We start from the raw sequence: 22,088 nt of genomic DNA on the forward strand, positions 1-22,088 counted from the left end.
ACATGACAGTCCGTCATGTCATATAAGATTTCGTCCAACCTCCCGGCAGCCTCCCCGTTGGTAAGATAGTATTAGATATATCGTATGCAGTTTTTTTATCACGAGTGCAGCACTTGTGATATGTCGGATATAGGGGGATCCGAGCCAATGCTTACGGGAACGCGTATCGGATCAGATCGGCTTTTCAAGCACCCTGAAAATGCCCGATTTCACCCAATATATCGGGCCGAATTGGTCTGAAATCGGGCAAAATCGGCCTAGTATATGGGGCCCTTTTGAAACATTAGTGTTCTGGGCACAAGGCTACATATAGAAAGTCTGACTGTAAATGAGCATTAGTCACCTTCAGGAACCAGGCAACACTCAGGCTGGCCTTCTTAGTCTCTTCCAAAGCATCTTTGTATTTCCAAATGATATGATCTGAGAAGCTCATTACAAGTGATTCTAATTCACCACGGAAGGATTTAGGGAACCTCTTAGTGCGATGAACCTTAAAAATAGAAAGTTTCAATCAGTGATAAATTGCTGCTCACTCGGCCACTGTAAATACACAAAATCCACCAAGCTAAAATGCAGGCATACTACAAGTAAAAGTGCCTCTAACAGCAGCTACATGTCAGCTACAGATGGACAGGCTATAATATGAATGCTTTTAAGAGGAGTTATAACAGTGTTTCCTTTTTTGTGACTTAACCTGTAACGTTCCATAACTACACACTCTGCATGTTAATTTACTGTATGTGGATAGATTTACTTTTATTGACAATAGCTGCTGTGTCTCCCAGCAAGCACAGGAATATTCTCTGCTGCAGCATAATCTCATTATACATTACTTATAACTTTTCATATTATTGGCAGCACTGGGTTATCCCAAATCATAGTACATATGAGTTAACTATTGATCATTGTGACAGTCATAGTTAGTTGTTGCCAATATATTTCTACAAGACTAAGGGGGTCATTCAAACCTGATCGCTGGGCTGCTAAAATTGTGCGGCGTTCAGATAGTCGCTGCCCAAGCGGAGTGTATAGTCGCCGTGCATGTGTGTGATCGCATGTGTACGCCGAGCTTCTAAAAATCCCTCAGTCAGCGGACAGCTGCAAATCCGTTCGGACCCCACTCACCATTGAATGATTTTACCACTGTGTGCAGACTGTGCGCAGCTCGGGACTTACTCCTACAGTGCGATGAGAACAGGCTGATCGGGTCTGGAGCTGACGCCACACACCCTCCCTGAAAACGCTTTGAAGCGCCTGCGTTTTCCTTGACACTCCCAGAAAATGGGCAGTTGCCACCCACAGACGGCCTCTTCCTGTCAATCAGCACGCGAATGGCTGTGCAATTGCGTTTTTCGCACCAACCTGTTGCTGACCAGCAATGTCTGTTGTTGTTTGCACACGCATGCGCAGTGTATTGCTAATCGCCCGCTGTGCGAAAATGCACAGAAGCGATCAGATCTGAATCACCCCCTAATTGCATTCTATAGGATTGCGTTATAGTATAATCCAGAATGACGTATTCACGGATTCCTCCATGTACAGATGTGTCCACATTGACCTATCCTCATATCGCACATAACAGCCCCTTTTAATGCGCCACAAACTTTGCCAGGATAGAAGTAGCGAAACTGAAAAAGTGCACCAATCTAGTGAGAAAACGCAACAGGCAGGTCCTATACAAGTGACCTGTGTCATTCATTGCTATGCTTAATCATGCCTAATTCATGTTTCTACGCAATGGCCAATTATCACGCAGCAAAGCGATTATTGGCAGACTGTGCAAAAGCCTCAATCGCAATGTGCATGCCTTAAGGTGCCGCTGCGATCCCACTCACAATGAGGATTTCAGTGCAAAATGATTGACATAAAGTGACCTCTTGGGGCTGTTAATGGGGTGTTTACAGGGAGTAGCTGGGAAAGTGCAGGAGTGTCATGGCCATTTTCGGGGCATGTATCTGCCGTCAGCTGTGATCTCGCATGTGCAAGAACATGGTGTCTGAATCGCTACTGCTGTGTCCATTCTGCGTAGCCACAGGGCTATCGTTATCCTTTGATGTTCCTCATTTTTCCATGTGAGCTGCGAATGTGCATTCAATTGTGAATGAGTTTGCGATGGCTCCAGTGAGTGTCTCTTTTTATTTCTGGGTGGTAGCTTCACTTGCTAACATTAGCAGCTCTGTAGCCTACAAAATCGTACTTGCCAATACAAACATGACTTAGGCCCTATGGGCAGTGGCGTCACAAGGGGGGGGCGGGGGCTGCGGCCCGCTCCCAGGTGTCACCCGCCGAGTGGTGACACCAAAATGCCGGCTCCTGCTCAGTGGCAGGAGCCAAGTGCTGCACTGTCACTGTGTAGGAGCCAGCGCTGCAGGTACAGCACTCCCCGGCAAGCAGCAGTAACTAAAAAAAACGGGTGTCAGTCGTGACATTAAGCCCCGCCCATCAAAGCCACGCCCCTCTGCAAAGCCACACCCCTTTCCCGGACCTTCAAATGACAAAAACGGGCGCTGGGCCGTGAAGCCCCGCCCCTACAGTGAAGCTCCACCCCCTTTTCCTTGCTGCCGCACCGGGTGTCCAGGAGGTAAGTGACGCCTCTGCCTATGGGCCTTTTTCAGCTTCACTTGCAATTTTGCAATTTTCCTAAAATAGCAAAACTGCAACTGCTATCACTCACATGCTGGTGGTGCTCAGCACAGAGCAACGCCGTCCAGCATGCTAATGACAGCCAGCAAAGCGATCAAAATACAATTGCGATCACATAATTTATTTAGGGTAGGCCCACTGCAAAGGCAGTCGGGCCGCCACCATTTTCCATGTCACAGTGGCTGCGTGTGAATGTCCCACAGCTGCCCCGAAAATGGCCTAGGCCTGCCTTCATCTTCACCCCCGCAATGCCACGTTGCCGCCCTGCAAACGCCTCCACCTGTCAATCAGGCAGAGGCGTTCGCATCAAGGCCGTGCACGTGCAGAACGTGATCTGCACATGCACACTGGCTCAGCAGACGGGAAAATGCGGTTGCATCGGGCCCTATATGCGAACTAAGATACAAAAAATTTGCAAAATTGAGGAAAAAGGACACAGTTTGCGTAAAAAGACAAAAGACTGGTCAGATACAAATGACCTGCACCAGGCATCATTATGCTTTATCTGTGAATGTATACTTATTCTGTTGCTACAAAAAAAGAATCCTAAGTAGCCAATTTATCAATTATTATTTGCGGGATATCCCCCAAAAAGAAGTATCCCCTGGTGTCATTCATGAAAGCAACCCCCACAGAAACCTGAATTGCTCAATTGGTGCGGTAGCTAACACCATCTGCAGCTCCATTTGAGTAGAAGATTTGGCATCTAGTACATCCATGAAGTTTGCCTCCGTCCCGGGTCCAGGTGGCTTTTCTGCCACTAATTACAAAACATTCAGTCCCATCCTATCCCTTTTGCTCACAGATCTTTTTAACGCTATTAGAGAGAGGCGGGGGGTACTTTTGGTTCAGCCACCACCACAGCCACTATCACTGTGATCCAAAGAGGGGGCAGGCATCTTACTTCATGTGGCAGTTTAAGGCCAATCTCTCTCCTGAATGTTGATAACGTATTTGTTAAATCACTGGCCAACATTTTGAATATGTGATTACCTCACCTTATGCATCCAGATCAGGTTGGTTTTGTTCCAGGCTGCAAAGCCTTTGGAAACACATGGAGAGTGATCAACCTGATCCATTAGATAAACATGAGTGGGATACCTGCCCTCCTCGTAGCTCTAGATGCTGAAACAGCTGTTAACCGCGTTGACTGGACTTTTATGATGAAAGTCCTTGACACCTTTAATTTGAATTTATGACATGCATTTCTGCTCGTAATCCATCAGTCTATACTGGTCAATGATGACTTGACACCACCGTTCGCAATCTTCAATAGCACTCGCTAGGGGTGCCCCCTTTCTCCAATGATTTATGAATTTATTATTGAACCTCTATCAGCCTATATACAGTATGGTGCAACTCGGTCATCTCTGGGGTCAAGGTCAACTCCAAGGAGCATAAAATCACCCTTTATGCTGATTATGTCCTACTTATAGTCACTCAACTTCTAACTTATCTTCTCAATGTATTTCATGAGCGGTCCCAGTTTGGCTCCTTTTCTAACTTTAAAGTTAACTCTGACTTCCCTGAAGTTATGGACTTTGTTCTACCTCAATTGAAGAAGATGCGTTAGGTATCTTAATTTTCAACTTAACTGGCAAGCCACTAGATTTAAATACTTAGACGCTTTTATTACCACAACTGTAGCCTCCTTCTTTGCAGCCAAATTACTCCCCACTCCTCACCTCTATTAAGCTAGATTTTGCAACCTGGATCACACGCTACATTTTCTGGATATCCTGAATCAGTTGCTTTATTTGTTACAGGGTTGTTCCCCCCCCCCCCCCTTATCTTACGCTGCATAAACTGTTCACCTTGTTTGTGTGGCGGCGGACAAGAGACCAAGGGTTAGAATCTCTGTTCTCCTGGGCTCTAGCTTGGGAGGGTGCCTAGGACTTCTTAACCTTATGAAATATTTTTTATGCTGCACAACGTGCTCAATGCATTTACTGATCTCGTTATAGAATCAGCTGTCCTCTTCCCCTCTTCTTACCTCCTCCATTCTGTGGTCCTCCAGCTCTACTTTGCCTCATGTCACCTGCTCTTACCTCATGATAGATTGGTCCATTACCATATGGAAAAATTGTAGTTATCTAAACTGTGTAGCCCTAGCCCAATCCCCTCTACTACCACTTTGGTCAAATCCAGACTCCCCCCTCAGCATTTTCTATATGGTATAAATTAGGAAATAGACTCCTTGATGACATTGCTTAATGACCTTGTCCTCAGAGGCTTGTTTCCTACATTCTCTCAACTTCAGGGGCTTCTTTTCATATCTACATTTGACCAATACTGTACCTACAGCAATTACACTTGAGGGCTCATCTCCTTCTTTTATAACTGTACCACTGAAACGCTGTACACGCGATTTGAAATGGGAAAATTATCTTACTGAATCTTTCAATGTTGATGACCGGCCGGACACCAGGGGGGAAATTTACTAAGCTCCCGATTTTGACCGAGATGCCGTTTTTTCATCAAAGTGTCATCTCGGTAATTTACTAAACACTAATCACGGCAGAGATGAGGGCATTCGTAATTTTTTGCAAGTCCAAGTAAAAAATTACGAATGAATACACCATCGGTCAAAACGCGGCTGTTTAAGTATGAATCTCGGTCATTTACTAAGAAGTGCAAAGCAAAAAACAAACAAACACTGCCGTGAAAAATTACAACTCGTAAAAAAGTGCTAAAAAAAAACAGACCTACTTTTTTTTTCCGTGATTGGATAGGCATGCAGGGATCCATGAGATCCGTGCATGTATATCAGTGGGAAGGGGTGGGAAAGTTGTTATTTTATTAAAAAAAATTGCGTGGGGTCCCCCCTCCTAAGCATAACCAGCCTCGGGCTCTTTGAGCCGATCCTGGTTGCAGAAATATGGGGGGGAAAATGACAGGGGTTCCCCCATATTTAAGCAACCAGCATCGGGCTCTGCGCCTGGTCCTGGTCCCAAAAATACGGGGGACAAAAAGAGTAGGGGTCCCCCGTATTTTTAAAACCAGCACCGGGCTCCACTAGCTGGACAGATAATGCCACAGCCGGGGGTCACTTTTATATAGTGCCCTGCGGCCGTGGCATCAAAAATCCAACTAGTCACTCCTGGCCGGGGTACCCTGGGGGAGTGGGGACCCCTTCAATCAAGGGGTCCCCCCCCCAGCCACCCAAGGGCCAGGGGTGAAGCCCGAGGCTGTCCCCCCCCATCCAATGGGCTGCGGATGGGGAGGCTGATAGCCTTTGTTGTAAAAGAAAAGATATTGTTTTTAGTAGCAGTACTACAAGGCCCAGCAAGCCTCCCCCGCATGCTGGTACTTGGAGAACCACAAGTACCAGCATGCGACGGAAAAACGGGCCCGCTGGTACCTGTAGTACTACTACTAAAAAAATACCCAAAAAAAGACAAGACACACACACCGTGAAAGTATAATTTTATTACATACATACACACATACATACATACTTACCTTAAGTTCCCACGCAGGTCGGTCCTCTTCTCCAGTAGAATCCAAGGGGTACCTGTTGAAGAAATTATACTCACGAGATCCAGGGGTCCAGGCTCCTCGGGAAATCCAGGGGTAATCCACGTACTTGCATAAAATAAGAAAACGGAAAGCCGAGCCACGAACTGAAAGGGGCCCCATGTTTTCACACGGGACTCCTTTCCACGAATGCCAGAAACCCACTCTGACTGATGTCTAAGTGGATTTCTTCAGCCAATCAGGGAGTGCCACGTTGTAGCACTCTCCTGATCGGCTGTGTGCTCCTGTACTGAGTGACAGGCGGCACACGGCAGTGTTACAATGTAGCGCCTATGCGCTACATTGTAACCAATGCTGGGAACTTTCTGCTCAGCGGTGACGTCACTTTAGGTCAACCGCAGGGCAGAAAGTTCCCATCATTGGTTACAATGTAGCGCATAGGCGCTACATTGTAACACTGCCGTGTGCTGCCTGTCAGTGAGGACAGGAGCACACAGCCGATCAGGAGAGTGCTACAACGTGGCACTCCCTGATTGGCTGAAGAAACCCACTTAGACATCAGTCAGAGTGGGTTTCTGGCATTCGTGGAAAGGAGTCCCATGTGATAACATGGGGCCCCTTTCAGTTCGTGGCTCGGCTTTCCGTTTTCTTATTTTATGCAAGTACGTGGATTACCCCTGGATTTCCCGAGGAGCCTGGACCCCTGGATCTCGTGAGTATAATTTCTTCAACAGGTACCCCTTGGATTCTACTGGAGAAGAGGACCGACCTGCGTGGGAACTTAAGGTAAGTATGTATGTATGTGTGTATGTATGTAATAAAATTATACTTTCACGGTGTGTGTGTCTTGTCTTTTTTGGGGTATTTTTTTAGTAGTAGTACTACAGGTACCAGCGGGCCCGTTTTTCCGTCGCATGCTGGTACTTGTGGTTCTCCAAGTACCAGCATGCGGGGGAGGCTTGCTGGGCCTTGTAGTACTGCTACTAAAAACAATATCTTTTCTTTTACAACAAAGGCTATCAGCCTCCCCATCCGCAGCCCATTGGATGGGGGGGGACAGCCTCGGGCTTCACCCCTGGCCCTTGGGTGGCTGGGGGGGGGGGACCCCTTGATTGAAGGGGTCCCCACTCCCCCAGGGTACCCCGGCCAGGAGTGACTAGTTGGATTTTTGATGCCACGGCCGCAGGGCACTATATAAAAGTGACCCCCGGCTGTGGCATTATCTGTCCAGCTAGTGGAGCCCGGTGCTGGTTTTAAAAATACGGGGGACCCCTACTCTTTTTGTCCCCCGTATTTTTGGGACCAGGACCAGGCGCAGAGCCCGATGCTGGTTGCTTAAATATGGGGGAACCCCTGTCATTTTTTTCCCCATATTTTTGCAACCAGGATCGGCTCAAAGAGCCCGAGGCTGGTTATGCTTAGGAGGGGGGACCCCACGCATTTTTTTTTATTATTTTACAGTGTTTAATTAAAAAAAAAAATAAAAAAAATAAACCCCAGCACGGATCACACAGATCCGGCCGAGATTGATTGTAAAAAAAGTCGCCAGTGTTTTGCTAATCACTGCCGTAAAAATAGAAAAAAAAACCACGAATGACATCGACATCGGAACAAAAGAAAAACCCGAATACGACAGCTTAGTAAATTAGTCGTAATCAATTCAAAAAGTTGCAGTTTTACACTTTCGATGTCATTCGTGATTGAACTTTGACCTGAATCTGGAAAATACGAATCTTAGTAAATTTACCCCTATGTGTCCACAATAAGGAAAACACATATAAATTGCTCTATTGGTGGCACCTGGTAACGACCATGTTACATAACATCTTCCTTATTGCCTCTCCTTTGTATTGGAGAGGTTGCAAGAACACTGGCTTTTACTTGTCACATGTCAGACTGATAAAGCCTGTTTCTCTTACGTCCTAGAGGATGCTGGGGTCCACATTAGTACCATGGGGTATAGACGGGTCCACTAGGAGCCAATGGCACTTTAAGAGTTTGAGAGTGTGGGCTGGCTCCTCCCTCTATGCCCCTCCTACCATACTCAGTTTAGAAAATGTGCCCGGAGGAGCCGGTCACAGCTAGGGGAGCTCTACAGAGTTTCTCTGTTAAACGTTATTTTAGAGTTTATTATTTTACAGGGAGGCTGTTGGCAACACCCTACACTGACCTCCAAGCCTGTCAGGGTCCCAGGATCGCTGCCAGCACAATTCCTCAGTCCAGTATAATCTTCAGAAGAGCGGGAAGACAGCGCCATGTAAGGGGGCGGAGCTTCTCCTCAGAGCGGACCCAGCACAACTCCAGCTATCTTGTACGGTACCAGGGGTTGTAGAAGGGAGGGGGAGGCTGTGTAAAGTCTGTGTAGTCTATTAAGATACACAGACAGCGCTGGTAGTTTCATTAGTTCTACCTTAAAAAGCGCTGTGTGTGGGTTGGTTCCAATCTGTGTCTCTCTGTGGTATGCTTGGGAGGGAAACTGTATCTGACATTTTCCTGTGTGTGTGTGTGTGTGTGTGTGTGTGTGTGTGACGTGCGGAGGGGTGAGGCAGAGCCTTTCCTGTCATACTTACGTTTAAACCAGTTTTGACTGAATAAAATATATGAAAAATACTGATAATTTGTTAGACATATCTTCTTTGCATTATTCTAATAATTTTTATAGCCCAAACTCTGGAGTAAAAAGTTTATGGCAGGTGAGGCAGTGTCCTTTCCGCACATCTCTAATCAAAACTCACCAGATTTCCAGGAGTTTATAATGCTGCACCTGTGTATAATGCCCAGATGTACTCTTTGGCTCATATATTGCATGTAAATCTGGCTCTGGGGTTAGCTGGTGCCTCCTGAGCCATTTAGCTCACCGCACATCCCTGGTGTGTGTGTGTGTGTGTGTGTGTGTGTGTGTGTGTGTGTGTGTGTTTGTGTGTGTGTGTTTACCATCTCACATAGCCAGGTCTAGGACTGTGTCATATGCTGCAGAAGAGATTTCCTCTCAGGAGGGATACATTCCATGTACACAGGATTGTAATGCTTTGTCTCAGATCCCTATTGTTGAAGCTGATACTGAGACTGAAAATCCGGTGTTAAAGACGTTTATGGCAGTTTGGTCCGGCTCTGTCCCTATTCCTGCAAAACCTCCTAGCATGTTCCCACGGAAACGTGCACTTGCCCAAATTATGCAAGATGACACGGATACCGATTCTGATACTTCAGCCGGTGATGGGGAAGTGCTGAGGGGGGCGGCATCCCTTGCAAAGTGGGTGCAGCTCATGATTGAGGCCATTAGATATGTGTTAAACATTTATGACACTACACTTGAACAGGTTGAGGAGGCTTACTTCACAGATAATAAGAAAGCCCCGCTAACCTTTCTCGCGTCTAAAGAATTAAACGCTATATTTGAAAGATCCTGGGAAAACCCGGAGAAAAAATTCCAGATCCCAAAAAGGATTCTGGTTGCTTTTCCCTTCCCTGAGGAAGATAGAAAAAAATGGGAAAGCCCACCAATTGTTAACGCGTCTGTCTCCAGACTGTCTAAAAGGGTGGTTTTACCCGTCCCTGGATCTACAGCGTTGAAAGAACCGGCTGATCGTACGATTGACAATACGCTCAAATCCATATACACTGCTTCAGGAGTGGCCTTAAGGCCCACTATTGCCTGTGCATGGATTTCTAAAGCCATAGTAAATTGGTCAGGCACATTACTAGGGGATTTGGATGCAATGGATTCTGCGGGGTTCATGGTGGAATCCATGAAAGACCTGGGTACGCTGACTGCACGGATATCCTGCATGTTGGTATCAGCTCGCAGGGGACTCTGGCTATGCCATTGGGCTGCAGACGTGGAATCCAGGAGAAGTGTGGAGAACCTACCCTACACAGGTCAGGCTCTATTTGGGGAAGCGTTGAATGCGTGGATTTCCACGGCAATCGCGGGTAAGTCACCTTTCCTACCCTTTGCAAATCCTTCTACGAAGAAACCGTTTCTTCAGCTGTGCAGCAGTCCTTTCGGACCGCTAAGAAAAAAAAAAAAGCCCAAGCCTTCTACCACTTTCTTTAGATATGGTCGGGCAAAATACAAAAAGCCTGCACCCGCAGGCTCCAAGGACCAGAGACATGCTTCTGGTACCTCAAAATCCTCAGCATAACGGTGGACCTCAAAGCCTGGAGGACGGGCTGGTGGGTCCGAGACTCAGACGTTTCAGTCACGTCGGGGTGTCATCCAGCCTGGATCCCTGGGTGCAGGATATTGTGTCCCAGGGGTACAGACTGGAGTTTCAAGAACTCCTGCCTCACCGATTCTTCAAATCAGGCTTGCCAGCTTTGCTGACAAACAGGGCTATCCTACAGGAAGCCATCCTAAAATTGGGGAAAATCACAGGTCATTGTCCCAGTTCCACCTCATATGCAAAACAAGGGTTATTATTCAAACCTTTTCGTGGTACCGAAACCGGATGGTTCGGTCAGACCAATTTGGATATTCAAAATGGAGTCTCTCAGAACAGTGATTTCATGTCTGGAGGAGGGAGAGTTTCTGATATCCCTGGATATCAAGGATGCGTACCTCCACATTCCGATTTGGGGCACTATCATTCGGCCTCTCCACAGCACCGAGGGTATTCACCAGGGTGATGGTAGAGATGATGTTTCTCCTCCACATACAGGGGGTGAACATAATCCCATATCTGGACGATCTGCTGATAAAGGCAGCATCCAGGGAGAGGTTGTTGCAGTCCATTGTTCTCACGACTCATATGCTCAGGGAACACGGTTGGATCCTGATTTTTCCAAAATCACATTTGGAGCCGACCAGGAGGTTGTCTTTTCAGGGAATGATCCTCGACACAGAAGTGCAGAAAGTGTGTCTTCCGGTAGGTCCTGAAGCCAGCCTGGGTTTCGGTTCATCAGTGCATTCGCCTTCTGGGGAAGATGGTGGGCTCTTCCAAGGCTCTACAGTACAGAAGGTTTCATGCTCGGCCCTTCCAACTGGATCTCCTGGACAAGTTGTCGGGATCTCATCTACACATGCACAAGAGAATACGTTTGTCGCCAAAAGCCAGGATTTCACTCCTCTGGTGGCCACAACTACCTCGCTTTCTGGAGGGCGGCAGGTTCGGGATTCAGTACTGGATCCTTCTAACCACGGATGCAAGTCTCCGGGGCTGGGGCTCAGGGGAAAACCTTCCAAGGAAGGTGGTCAAGCCTGGAATCCAGCTTACCAATAAACATTCTGGAACTAAGAGCCGTCTACAACGGTTTTCTCCAAGCGGCCCATCTTCTGCGAGATCGAGCCATTCAAGTGCAGTCAGACAATGTAACGACAGTGGCTTACATAAAGCGACAGGGCGGAACGAAGAGCAGAGCTGCAATGTCAGAGGTAACAAGAATCATCCTCTGGGCAGAGAAACAAGCGTTGGCGCTGTCAGCAATCTTCATTCCGGGAGTAGACAACTGGGAAGCGGACTTCCTCAGCAGACACGATCTCCATCCAGGAGAGTGGGGACTCCAGCCGGAGGTGTTCACGGAGGTAACAGATCTTTGGGGCGTACCTCAAATAGACATGATGGCCTCTCGTCTCAACAAGAAGCTTCGGCGGTATTGTTCCAGGTCGAGGGACCCGCAAGCCGTAGTGGTGGTTGCCCTAGTGACTCCGTGGGTGTTCCAGTCGGTGTACGTGTTTCCTCCACTTCCACTCATTCCAAGAGCTCTCAAACTCATAAGGAGAACAAGAGTTCAGGCAATCCTCATTGCTCTGGACTGGCCAAGAAGGGCTTGGTATGCAGATCTTCTGGATCTACTGCTAGAAGAGCCGAGGCCTCTTCCTCTTCGGGAGGACCTGCTGCAGCAGGGGTTGTTCGATTATAAAGACTTACCGTGGCTACGTTTGATGGCATGGAGGTTGAACGCCAGATATTAGCTCGGAAACGCATTCCGAACAAGGTTATTCCTACCCTGATACAGGCTAGCAAAGGAGTAACGTCTAAACCAGAGGTTCTCAAACTCGGTCCTCGGGGGCCCACACAGTGCATGTTTTGCAGGTCTCCTCACAGAATCGCAAGTGAAATAATTAGCTCCACCTGTGGACCTTTTAAAATGTGTCAGTGAGTAATTAATACACCTGTGCACCTGCTGGGTTACCTGTAAAACATGCACTGTGTGGGCTCCCGAGGACCGAGTTTGAGAACCTCTGGTCTAAACATTACCATCGTATTTGGAAAAAATATGTACCTTGGGGTGAGTCCAAGAAGTTTCCTATGGTGGAGTTTCAACTGGGATGGTTTCTCCTCTTCCTGCAAGCAGGTGTGGATATGGGCCTGAGGTTGGGATCCGTACAGGTCCAGATTCCGGCCCTATCCATTTTCTTCCAGAAACAATTGGCTTCCCTCCCTGAGGTTCAGACTTTCTGAAAGAGGTTCTGCACATCCAGCCTCCCTTTGTGCCGCCTACGGCGCCCTGGGATCTTAACGTGGTGTTACAGTTCCTCCAATCGGATTGGGTCGAACCTCTGCCGGAGGTTGAGGTCAAGTTTCTCACGTGGAAGGCGGTCACTTTGTTGGCCTTAGCTTCTGCTAGGCGTGTCTTGGAGTTGGGGGCTTTGTCTCGTAAGAGCCCCTACTTGATCTTCCATGAAGATAGAGCTGAGCTCTGGACACGTCAGCAGTTCTTTCCAAAGGTTGTGTCAGCATTTCATATCAACCAAGCTATTGTGGTGCCAGTTGCTACTGACTCCTCAATTTCATCAAAGTCCTTGGATGTTGTAAGGGCTCTGAAAATCTATGTGAAGTGGTCTACTCGTCACAGATAATCGGACTCTCTGTGTGTCCTGTATGATCCCAAGAAACTTGGGTGTCCTGCTTCTAAGCAGACGATCTCTCGCTGGATCAGGTTCACTATCCAGCATGCTTATTCTATGGCAGGATTGCCGTGTCCCACGTCTGTTAAGGCCCACTCTACTCGTAAGGTGGGTTCTTCCTGGGCGGCTGCCCGGGGTGTCTCAGCTTTACAGCTTTGCCGTGCAGCTACTTGGTCTGGGTTGAACACGTTTGCAAAGTTTTACAGGTTCGATACTTTGGCCTCTGAGGACCTGAAGTTTGGTCAATCAGTTCTGCAGGAGCCTCCGCGCTCTCCCTCCCATTCTGGGAGCTTTGGTACATCCCCATGGTACTAATTTGGCCCCAGCATCCTCTAGAACGGAGAACGTAAGAGAAAATAGGATTTTAATTACCTACTGGTAAATCCTTTTCTCGTAGTCCGTAGAGGATGCTGGGCGCCCGCCCGGCGCTTCGTGATCCTGCAGTGGTTACTTAGTTCAGTACTGCTTAGTTCTAGGTTTCGTACTGTTTTGAAACTTGGTAAGTAATCTTGTTCAGCCGTTGCTGATGTTTCAAGCTAATTAGCTTGGTTTGCCTTGTGTGTGAGCTGGTGTGAATCTCACCACTATCTGTGTAAAATCCTTCTCTCGAAGTTATCCGTCTCCTCGGGCACATGTTCTAGACTGAGTCTGGTAGGAGGGGCATAGAGGGAGGAGCCAGCCCACACTCTCAAACTCTTAAAGTGCCAGTGGCTCCCAGAGGAACCGTCTATACCCCATGGTACTGATGTGGATCCCAGCATCCTCTACGGACTACGAGAAAAGGATTTACCGGTAGGTAATTAAAATCCTATTTTTTGCACCAGGCACTGGAGCCTTATGGCAGTGCATCACTCACCTAAACTGTCAGGACATGTTCCAAGCCATAATAATGGAATCTTAATTAGACTCTTTCTTTTCTTCATGTGGAGCCAGTTTGTCATGTGGAGCCAGTTTGACATGGCACCACCCTCTTGTCTGAGATTAGCTGACCATTGCTCAGCCATTTCCAGTCAAGAAATCCTGCACATGACTCCAATGTCCTATCAGCAACCAGTGTGCCCTATATAAGTCTTTCCCTGGCCCCTGCTCATTTAAAGTACAACTTCTACTATAACCTGCCTGCTAAATTTCACTGGTCTGTAGTACCCAAAGTTTGGCTCTAAAGTACAGTGTGCACCACTGGCTGCTGTTTTTTTTTTAAATGAGTGCTAGCCATCCCTGCTGAGCACTATGCACAGTCTCCTCTGCATTGCTGTATGGCTTCTAGTTTCAGCCAGTTCTGCTGAGTACCAATCAGGACTCTTGTGTAAAGCTCTGTCTTCTCCAAGCACTAATCATCCAGCTGAGTGCTATCCACATTCTCCTGAGTATTTGTTATACTTTTAAGTACCAGACAGTTCTGCTAAGCACCATTCAGTCTCCTATGTAAAGCTGTTCATATTTAAGCTCCAGTCAGTTCAGCTACAGCTATTCACAGTCATCTGTGGAATCCTGATAGCACCACCAACTGCTGGTCTGCCCCGCTGGACTCACCACAGATTTCAGTTATACCAGAGAAAATAAGAATTTACTTACCGATAATTCTATTTCTCGTAGTCCGTAGTGGATGCTGGGGACTCCGTAAGGACCATGGGGAATAGCGGCTCCGCAGGAGACTGGGCACATCTAAAGAAAGCTTTAGGACTATCTGGTGTGCACTGGCTCCTCCCCCTATGACCCTCCTCCAAGCCTCAGTTAGCATACTGTGCCCGGACGAGCGTACACAATAAGGAAGGATTTTGAATCCCGGGTAAGACTCATACCAGCCACACCAATCACACCGTACAACTTGTGATCTGAACCCAGTTAACAGCATGATAACAGAGGAGCCTCTAGAAAAGATGGCTCACTACAGCAATAACCCGATTTTTTTGGTAACAATAACTATGTACCATTATTGCAGACAATCCGCACTTGGGATGGGCGCCCAGCATCCACTACGGACTACGAGAAATAGAATTATCGGTAAGTAAATTCTTATTTTCTCTAACGTACTAAGTGGATGCTGGGGACTCCGTAAGGACCATGGGGATTATACCAAAGCTCCCAAACGGGCGGGAGAGTGCGGATGACTCTGCAGCACCAATTGAGAGAACTCCAGGTCCTCCTCAGCCAGGGTATCAATTTTGTAGAATTTTACAAACGTATTTGCTCCTGACCAAGTAGCTGCTCGGCAAAGTTGTAAAGCCGAGACCCCTCGGGCAGCCGCCCAAGATGAGCCCACCTTCCTTGTGGAGTGGGCATTTACAGATTTTTGGCTGTGGCAGGCCTGCCACAGAATGTGCAAGCTGAATTGTACTACAAATCCAACGAGCAATAGTCTGCTTAGAAGCAGGAGCACCCAGCTTGTTGGGTGCATACAGGATAAACAGCGAGTCAGATTTTCTGACTCCAGCCGTCCTGGAAACATATATTTTCAGGGCCCTGACAACGTCTAGCAACTTGGAGTCCTCCAAGTCCCTAGTAGCCGCAGGCACCACAATAGGTTGGTTCAGGTGAAACGCTGAAACCACCTTAGGGAGAAACTGAGGACGAGTCCTCAATTCCGCCCTGTCCGAATGGAAAATCAGATAAGGGGTTTTACAGGATAAAGCCGCCAATTCTGACACGCGCCTGGCCCAGGCCAGGGCCAACAGCATGACCACTTTCCATGTGAGATATTTTAACTCCACAGATTTCAGTGGTTCAAACCAATGTGACTTTTGGAACCCAAAAAACTACATTGAGATCCCAAAGTGCCACTGGAGGCACAAAAGGAGGCTGTATATGCAGTACCCCTTTTACAAACGTCTGAACTTCAGGTACTGAAGCTAGTTCTTTTTGGAAGAAAATTGACAGGGCCGAAATTTGAACCTTAATGGACCCCAATTTCAGGCCCATAGACACTCCTGTTTGCAGGAAATGTAGGAATCGACCCAGTTGAATTTCCTCCGTCGGGCCTTACTGGCCTCGCACCACGCAACATATTTTCGCCAAATGCGGTGATAATGTTTTGCGGTTACATCCTTCCTGGCTTTGATCAGGATAGGGATGACTTCATCCGGAATGCCTTTTTTCCTTCAGGATCCGGCGTTCAACCGCCATGCCGTCAAACGCAGCCGCGGTAAGTCTTGGAACAGACAGGGTCCTTGTTGGAGCAGGTCCCTTCTTAGAGGTAGAGGCCACGGATCCTCCGTGAGCATCTCTTGAAGTTCCGGTTACCAAGTCCTTCTTGGCCAATCCGGAGCCACGAATATAGTGCTTACTCCTCTCCATCTTATCAATCTCAGTACCTTGGGTATGAGAGGCAGAGGAGGGAACACATACACTGACTGGTACACCCACGGTGTTACCAGAGCGTCTACAGCTATTGCCTGAGGGTCCCTTGACCTGGCGCAATACCTGTCGAGTTTTTCCCAACGGTTTATAATCATGTGGAAGACTTCTGGGTGAAGTCCCCACTCTCCCGGGTGGAGGTCGTGCTGAGGAAGTCTGCTTCCCAGTTGTCCACTCCCGGAATGAATACTGCTGACAGTGCTATCACATGATTTTCCGCCCAGCGAAGAATCCTTGCAGCTTCTGCCATTGCCCTCCTGCTTCTTGTGCCACCCTGTCTGTTTACGTGGGTGACTGCCGTGATGTTGTCCGACTGGATCAACACTGGCTGACCTTGAAGCAGAGGTCTTGCTAAGCTTAGAGCATTGTAAATGGCCCTTAGCTTCAGGATATTTATGTGAAGCGATGTCTCCAGGCTTGACCATAAGCCCTGGATATTCCTTCCCTGTGTGACTGCTCCCCAGCCTCGCAGGCTGGCATCCGTGGTCACCAGGACCCAGTCCTGAATGCCGAATCTGCGGCCCTCTAAAAGATGAGCACTCTGCAACCACCACAGGAGGGACACCCTTGTCCTTGGTGACAGGGTTATCCGCTGATGCATCTGAAGATGCGACCCGGACCATTTGTCCAGCAGGTCCCACTGGAAAGTTCTTGCGTGGAATCTGCCGAATGGGATTGCTTCGTAGGAAGCCACCATTTTACCCAGAACCCTTGTGCATTGATGCACTGAGACTTGGCTCGGTTTTAGGAGGTTCCTGACTAGCTCGGATAACTCCCTGGCTTTCCCCTCCGGGAGAAACACCTTTTTCTGGACTGTGTCCAGGATCATCCCTAGGAACAGAAGACAAGTCGTCGGAACCAACTGCGATTTTGGAATATTGAGAATCCAACCGTGCTGCCGCAACACTACCTGAGATAGTGCTACACCGACCTCCAACTGTTCCCTGGATCTTACCCTTATCAGGGAATCGTCCAAGTAAGGGATAACTAAAATTCCCTTCCTTCGAAGGAATATCATAATTTCGGCCATTACCTTGGTAAAGACCCGGGGTGCCGTGGACCATCCATACGGCAGCGTCTGAACTGATAGTGACAGTTCTGTACCATAAACCTGAGGTACCCTTGGTGAGAAGGGTAAATTTTGACATGAAGGTAAGCATCCTTGATGTCCCGAGACATCATGTAGTCCCCTTCTTCCAGGTTCGCAATCACTGCTCTGAGTGACTCAATCTTGAATTTGAACCTCTGTATGTAAGTGTTCAAAGATTTTAGATTTAGAATCGGTCTCACCGAGCCGTCCGGCTTCGGTACCACAACAGTGTGGAATAATACCCCGTTCCCTGTTGCAGGAGGGGTACCTTGATTATCACCTGCTGGGAATACAGCTTGTGAATGGCTTCCAAAACTGTCTCCCTGTCAGAAGGAGACATCGGTAAAGCCGACTTTAGGAAAACGGCGAGGGGGAGACGTCTCGAATTCTAATTTGTACCCCTGAGATATCACCTGAAGGATCCAGGGGTCTACTTGCGAGTGAGCCCACTGCGCGCTGAAATTCATTGAGACGGGCCCCCCACCGTGCCTGATTCTGCTTGTAAAGCCCCAGCGTCATACTGAGGGCTTGGCAGTGGCGGGAGAGGGTTTCTGTTCCTGGGAACTGGCTGATTTCTGCAGCCTTTTTCCTCTCCCTCTGTCACGGGGCAGAAATGAGGAACATTTTGCCCGCTTGTCCACGAAAAGACTGCGCCTGATAATACGGCGTCTTCTCATGTTGAGAGGCGACCTGGGGTACAAACGTGGATTTCCCAGCTGTTGCCGTGGCCACCAGGTCTGAAAAACCGACCCCAAATAACTCCTCCCCTTATTAAGGCAATACTTCCAAATGCCGTTTGGAATACGCATCACCTGACCACTGACGTGTCCATAACCCTCTACTGGTAGAAATGGACAACGCACTTAGACTTGATGCCAGTCGGCAAATATTCCGCTGTGCATCACGCATATATAGAAATGCATCTTTTAAATGCTCTATAGGCAAAATATACTGTCCCTATCTAGGGTATCAATATTTTCAGTCAGGGAATCCGACCACGCCAACCCAGCACTGCACATCCAGGCTGAGGCGATTGCTGGTCGCAGTATAACACCAGTATGTGTGTAAATACATTTTAGGATACCCTCCTGCTTTCTATCAGCAGGATCCTTAAGGGCGGCCATCTCAGGAGAGGGTAGAGCCCTTACAAGCGTGTGAGCGCTTTATCCACCCTAGGGGGTGTTTCCCAACGCACCCTAACCTCTGGCGGGAAAGGATATAATGCCAATAACATTTTAGAAATTATCAGTTGTTATCGGGGGAAAACCACGCATCATCACACACCTCATTTAATTTCTCAGATTCAGGAAAACTACAGGTAGTTTTTCCTCACCGAACATAATACCCCTTTTTGGTGGTACTCGTATTATCAGAAATGTGTAAAACATTTTTCATTGCCTCAATCATGTAACGTGTGGCCCTAATGGAAGTCACATTTGTCTCTTCACCGTCGACACTGGAGTCAGTATCCGTGTCGGCGTCTATATCTACCATCTGAGGTAACGGGCGCTTTAGAGCCCCTGACGGCCTATGAGACGTCTGGACAGGCACAAGCTGGGTAGCCGGCTGTCTCATGTCAACCACTGTCTTTTATACAGAGCTGACACTGTCACGTAATTCCTTCCAACAGTTCATCCACTCAGGTGTCGACCCCCTAGGGGGTGACATCACTATTACAGGCAATCTGCTCCGTCTCCACATCATTTTTCTCCTCATACATGTCGACACAAACGTACCGACATACAGCACACACACAGGGAATGCTCTGATAGAGGACAGGACCCCACTAGCCCTTTGGGGAGACAGAGGGAGAGTTTGCCAGCACACACCAAAGCGCTATATATATACAGGGATAACCTTATATAAGTGTTTTTCCCCTTATAGCTGCTGTATTGTTAATACTGCGCCTAATTAGTGCCCCCCTCTCTTTTTTAACCCTTTCTGTAGTGTAGTGACTGCAGGGGAGAGCCAGGGGAGCTTCCCTCCAACGGAGCTGTGAGGGAAAATGGCGCCAGTGTGCTGAGGAGATAGGCCCCGCCCCTTTTTCGCGGACTTTTCTCCTGCTTTTTTATGGATTCTGGCAGGGGTTAAAATTCATCCATATAGCCCTGGGGGCTATATGTGATGTATTTTCGCCAGCCAAGGTGTTTTTATTGCTGCTCAGGGCGCCCCCCCCTAGCGCCCTGCACCCTCAGTGACCGAAGTGTGAAGTGTGCTGAGGAGCAATGGCGCACAGCTGCAGTGCTGTGCGCTACCTTGGTGAAGACAGGATGTCTTCTGCCGCCGATTTTCCGGACCTCTTCTGTCTTCTGGCTCTGTAAGGGGGCCGGCGGCGCGGCTCTGGGACCCATCCATGGCTGGGCCTGTGATCGTCCCTCTGGAGCTAATGTCCAGTAGCCTAAGAAGCCCAATCCACTCTGCACGCAGGTGAGTTCGCTTCTTCTCCCCTTAGTCCCTCGATGCAGTGAGCCTGTTGCCAGCAGGTCTCACTGAAAATAAAAAACCTAAACTAAAACTTTCACTAAGAAGCTCAGGAGAGCCCCTAGTGTGCACCCTTCTCGTTCGGGCACAAAGATCTAACTGAGGCTTGGAGGAGGGTCATAGGGGGAGGAGCTAGTGCACACCAGATAGTCCTAAAGCTTTCTTTAGATGTGCCCAGTCTCCTGTGGAGCCGCTATTCCCCATGGTCCTTACGGAGTCCCCAGCATCCACTTAGGACGTTAGAGAAACTATCAGTGCTAATCATCCTTACTAAGCAGTCCTTCGATTCTCCAGTGTGTTCCTGTGGTACTTTAACTCCTGCCAATTCTACCAAGCTTCTCCATACATTCTTCAGTCTGCAGCTGAGACACTTCAAATACCAGAGCTCTAGAGGGCTCACTACAGTTCCTGAGTGATTCTCAGTCCACCTCTCAGCATTGTTCCATCCTGCTGACTACTACCTGCTGCTGAGAAGTATCGTTATGTATCTACTACTCATGTGCTCTTGTTTATTTAAGACTGCTCTTACCACAGAGACTATCTATAATAAGCTAGGCAGTTCCCTGTGTTGAATAAGGGGGTCATTCTGACCTGATCGCACGCTGCCGTTCATCGCAGCGTACTGATCAGGTCAGAAGTGTGCATGCGCATGGTTGACAGCCGACGGCTATCGTTGCCTAGCGATCGCCTCTGCCTGATTGCCATCAGAAGCGGTCGCTGGGCGGGAGGGGGCGGCACTGCAGCGTTTCGCCGCTGTTTTGTGGGCACGGTCCAGCCAACGCAGGCGAGGCAGGTCCGTGCGGGGGGCGGGCCACAGCGGCTGCGTGACGTCACACGCAGCCGCTACGACATGGGCAGCGAGAAGTAGCTCCCGACCAGCACGCAAAAGTTGCTGTGCAATGCTTTTGTACTTCTGCGTGTGTGTGTGTGGGGGGGGGCAGGCCAGACATGCAGGGCGGACTAGCCCTGTGCTGGGCGTCCCTCCGCATGTCAGTGTGCCTGATCGTAGCCCTGCAAAATTTTGCAGGGCTACGATCAGGCCTGAATTAGACCCCATATTCACTAGCCCCGCTGGTAATCAGAGACAGTGCATTGTGCCCTATCAGATATCTGTTTTCATAGTGTTCAATAAACAAGCTCCATTTTACCATCTATAAGGAGAAACCTAACTAAACCTCCAATATTGCTCGGATTTTTCTTCCTCCAGTTCTATTTGTGTTGTTAACTGATACCTTAATAAAGTTTCTATAATAAAAAAAAGTACCAGGAGAGGGATCTCTCTGTAACAGTCTCCACTCGCACACATGCAGTTAGCAGACTGTACATGCGCAGTATCGCAGTGGTTGCTGGGAAGTGAAAGTACAGTGATTGATAATGTGATCACTTTACACATCACAGGGGTGGGCTTCTATCAGAACCCCTGTCTCTGCATGTATACAATAGTACATCTCAATGGAACTTGGGGCCTGATTCAGACTTGATCGCTGTTATGCGAAATAGCACAGCGGCTGATTATCGAACGACTATGTATGCACCGCAATACACAGACGTGATGCCAAACAGCGACAGAATGGTGCAAAAATTTCGATCGCTAGGCGTACGCAAGGTGATTGACAGGAAGCGGACGTTTGTTGGTGGTAACTGGCCGTTTTCTGGGAGTGTCAGGAAAAATGCAGGCGTTCCCAAGTGTTTTGAGGGAGGGTCAGCGACGGGCCCCGAACAGTCTGATTCTATCACACTATAGGAGTAAGTCCTGGGCTACGCACAGACTGCACAGACTGGAAAAATCACTCGATGGTGAGTGAATTGCGAACGGATTTGCAGCTGTCTGCTGTCTGGCAAAGTTTTCGCATGGCGTGCACATGCATTCGTACACTTGCACGAGGCGGGTTTTCACTCTCTGTGGGCGGCGACTATCTGATAGCAGACCTCTGCAAATTTACAGCACAGCAATCAGGTCTGAATTAGGCCCCTAATTTTTATTGCCACAAACTAAAACACACAAATGAGGAAAAGTAGCAAACAGCTCAGCTGTCAGTGACACTTGTACACACAATAGATCTATTGAGTCTGATGTTTACCACAAAACTAAATGAATACACAACATGATGGCCCTCATTCCGAGTTGTTCGCTCGCTAGCTGCTTTTAGCAGCATTGCAATCGCTAGGCCGCCGCCCTCTGGGAGTGTATCT

At 48.3% G+C, this 22,088-nt stretch overlaps 1 protein-coding gene across 7 annotated transcripts in view; it reads right to left on the reverse strand.

Moving 5' to 3' along the window:
• The window catches only part of DOCK10 (dedicator of cytokinesis 10), a 691,954-nt gene that overhangs the window by 161,761 nt on the left and 508,105 nt on the right, over positions 1 to 22,088 (reverse strand). For all 7 annotated transcript variants that reach the window (XM_063916012.1, XM_063916009.1, XM_063916010.1 and 4 more), the window contains exon 28: positions 344 to 490. In XM_063916012.1, coding sequence (XP_063772082.1) covers positions 344 to 490 — 147 coding nt within the window. The remainder of the gene's footprint in view (positions 1 to 343; positions 491 to 22,088) is intronic.

Source organism: Pseudophryne corroboree, chromosome 4 (genome assembly GCF_028390025.1).
Source record: "Pseudophryne corroboree isolate aPseCor3 chromosome 4, aPseCor3.hap2, whole genome shotgun sequence".
Classification (NCBI taxonomy): Eukaryota; Metazoa; Chordata; class Amphibia; order Anura; family Myobatrachidae; genus Pseudophryne; species Pseudophryne corroboree.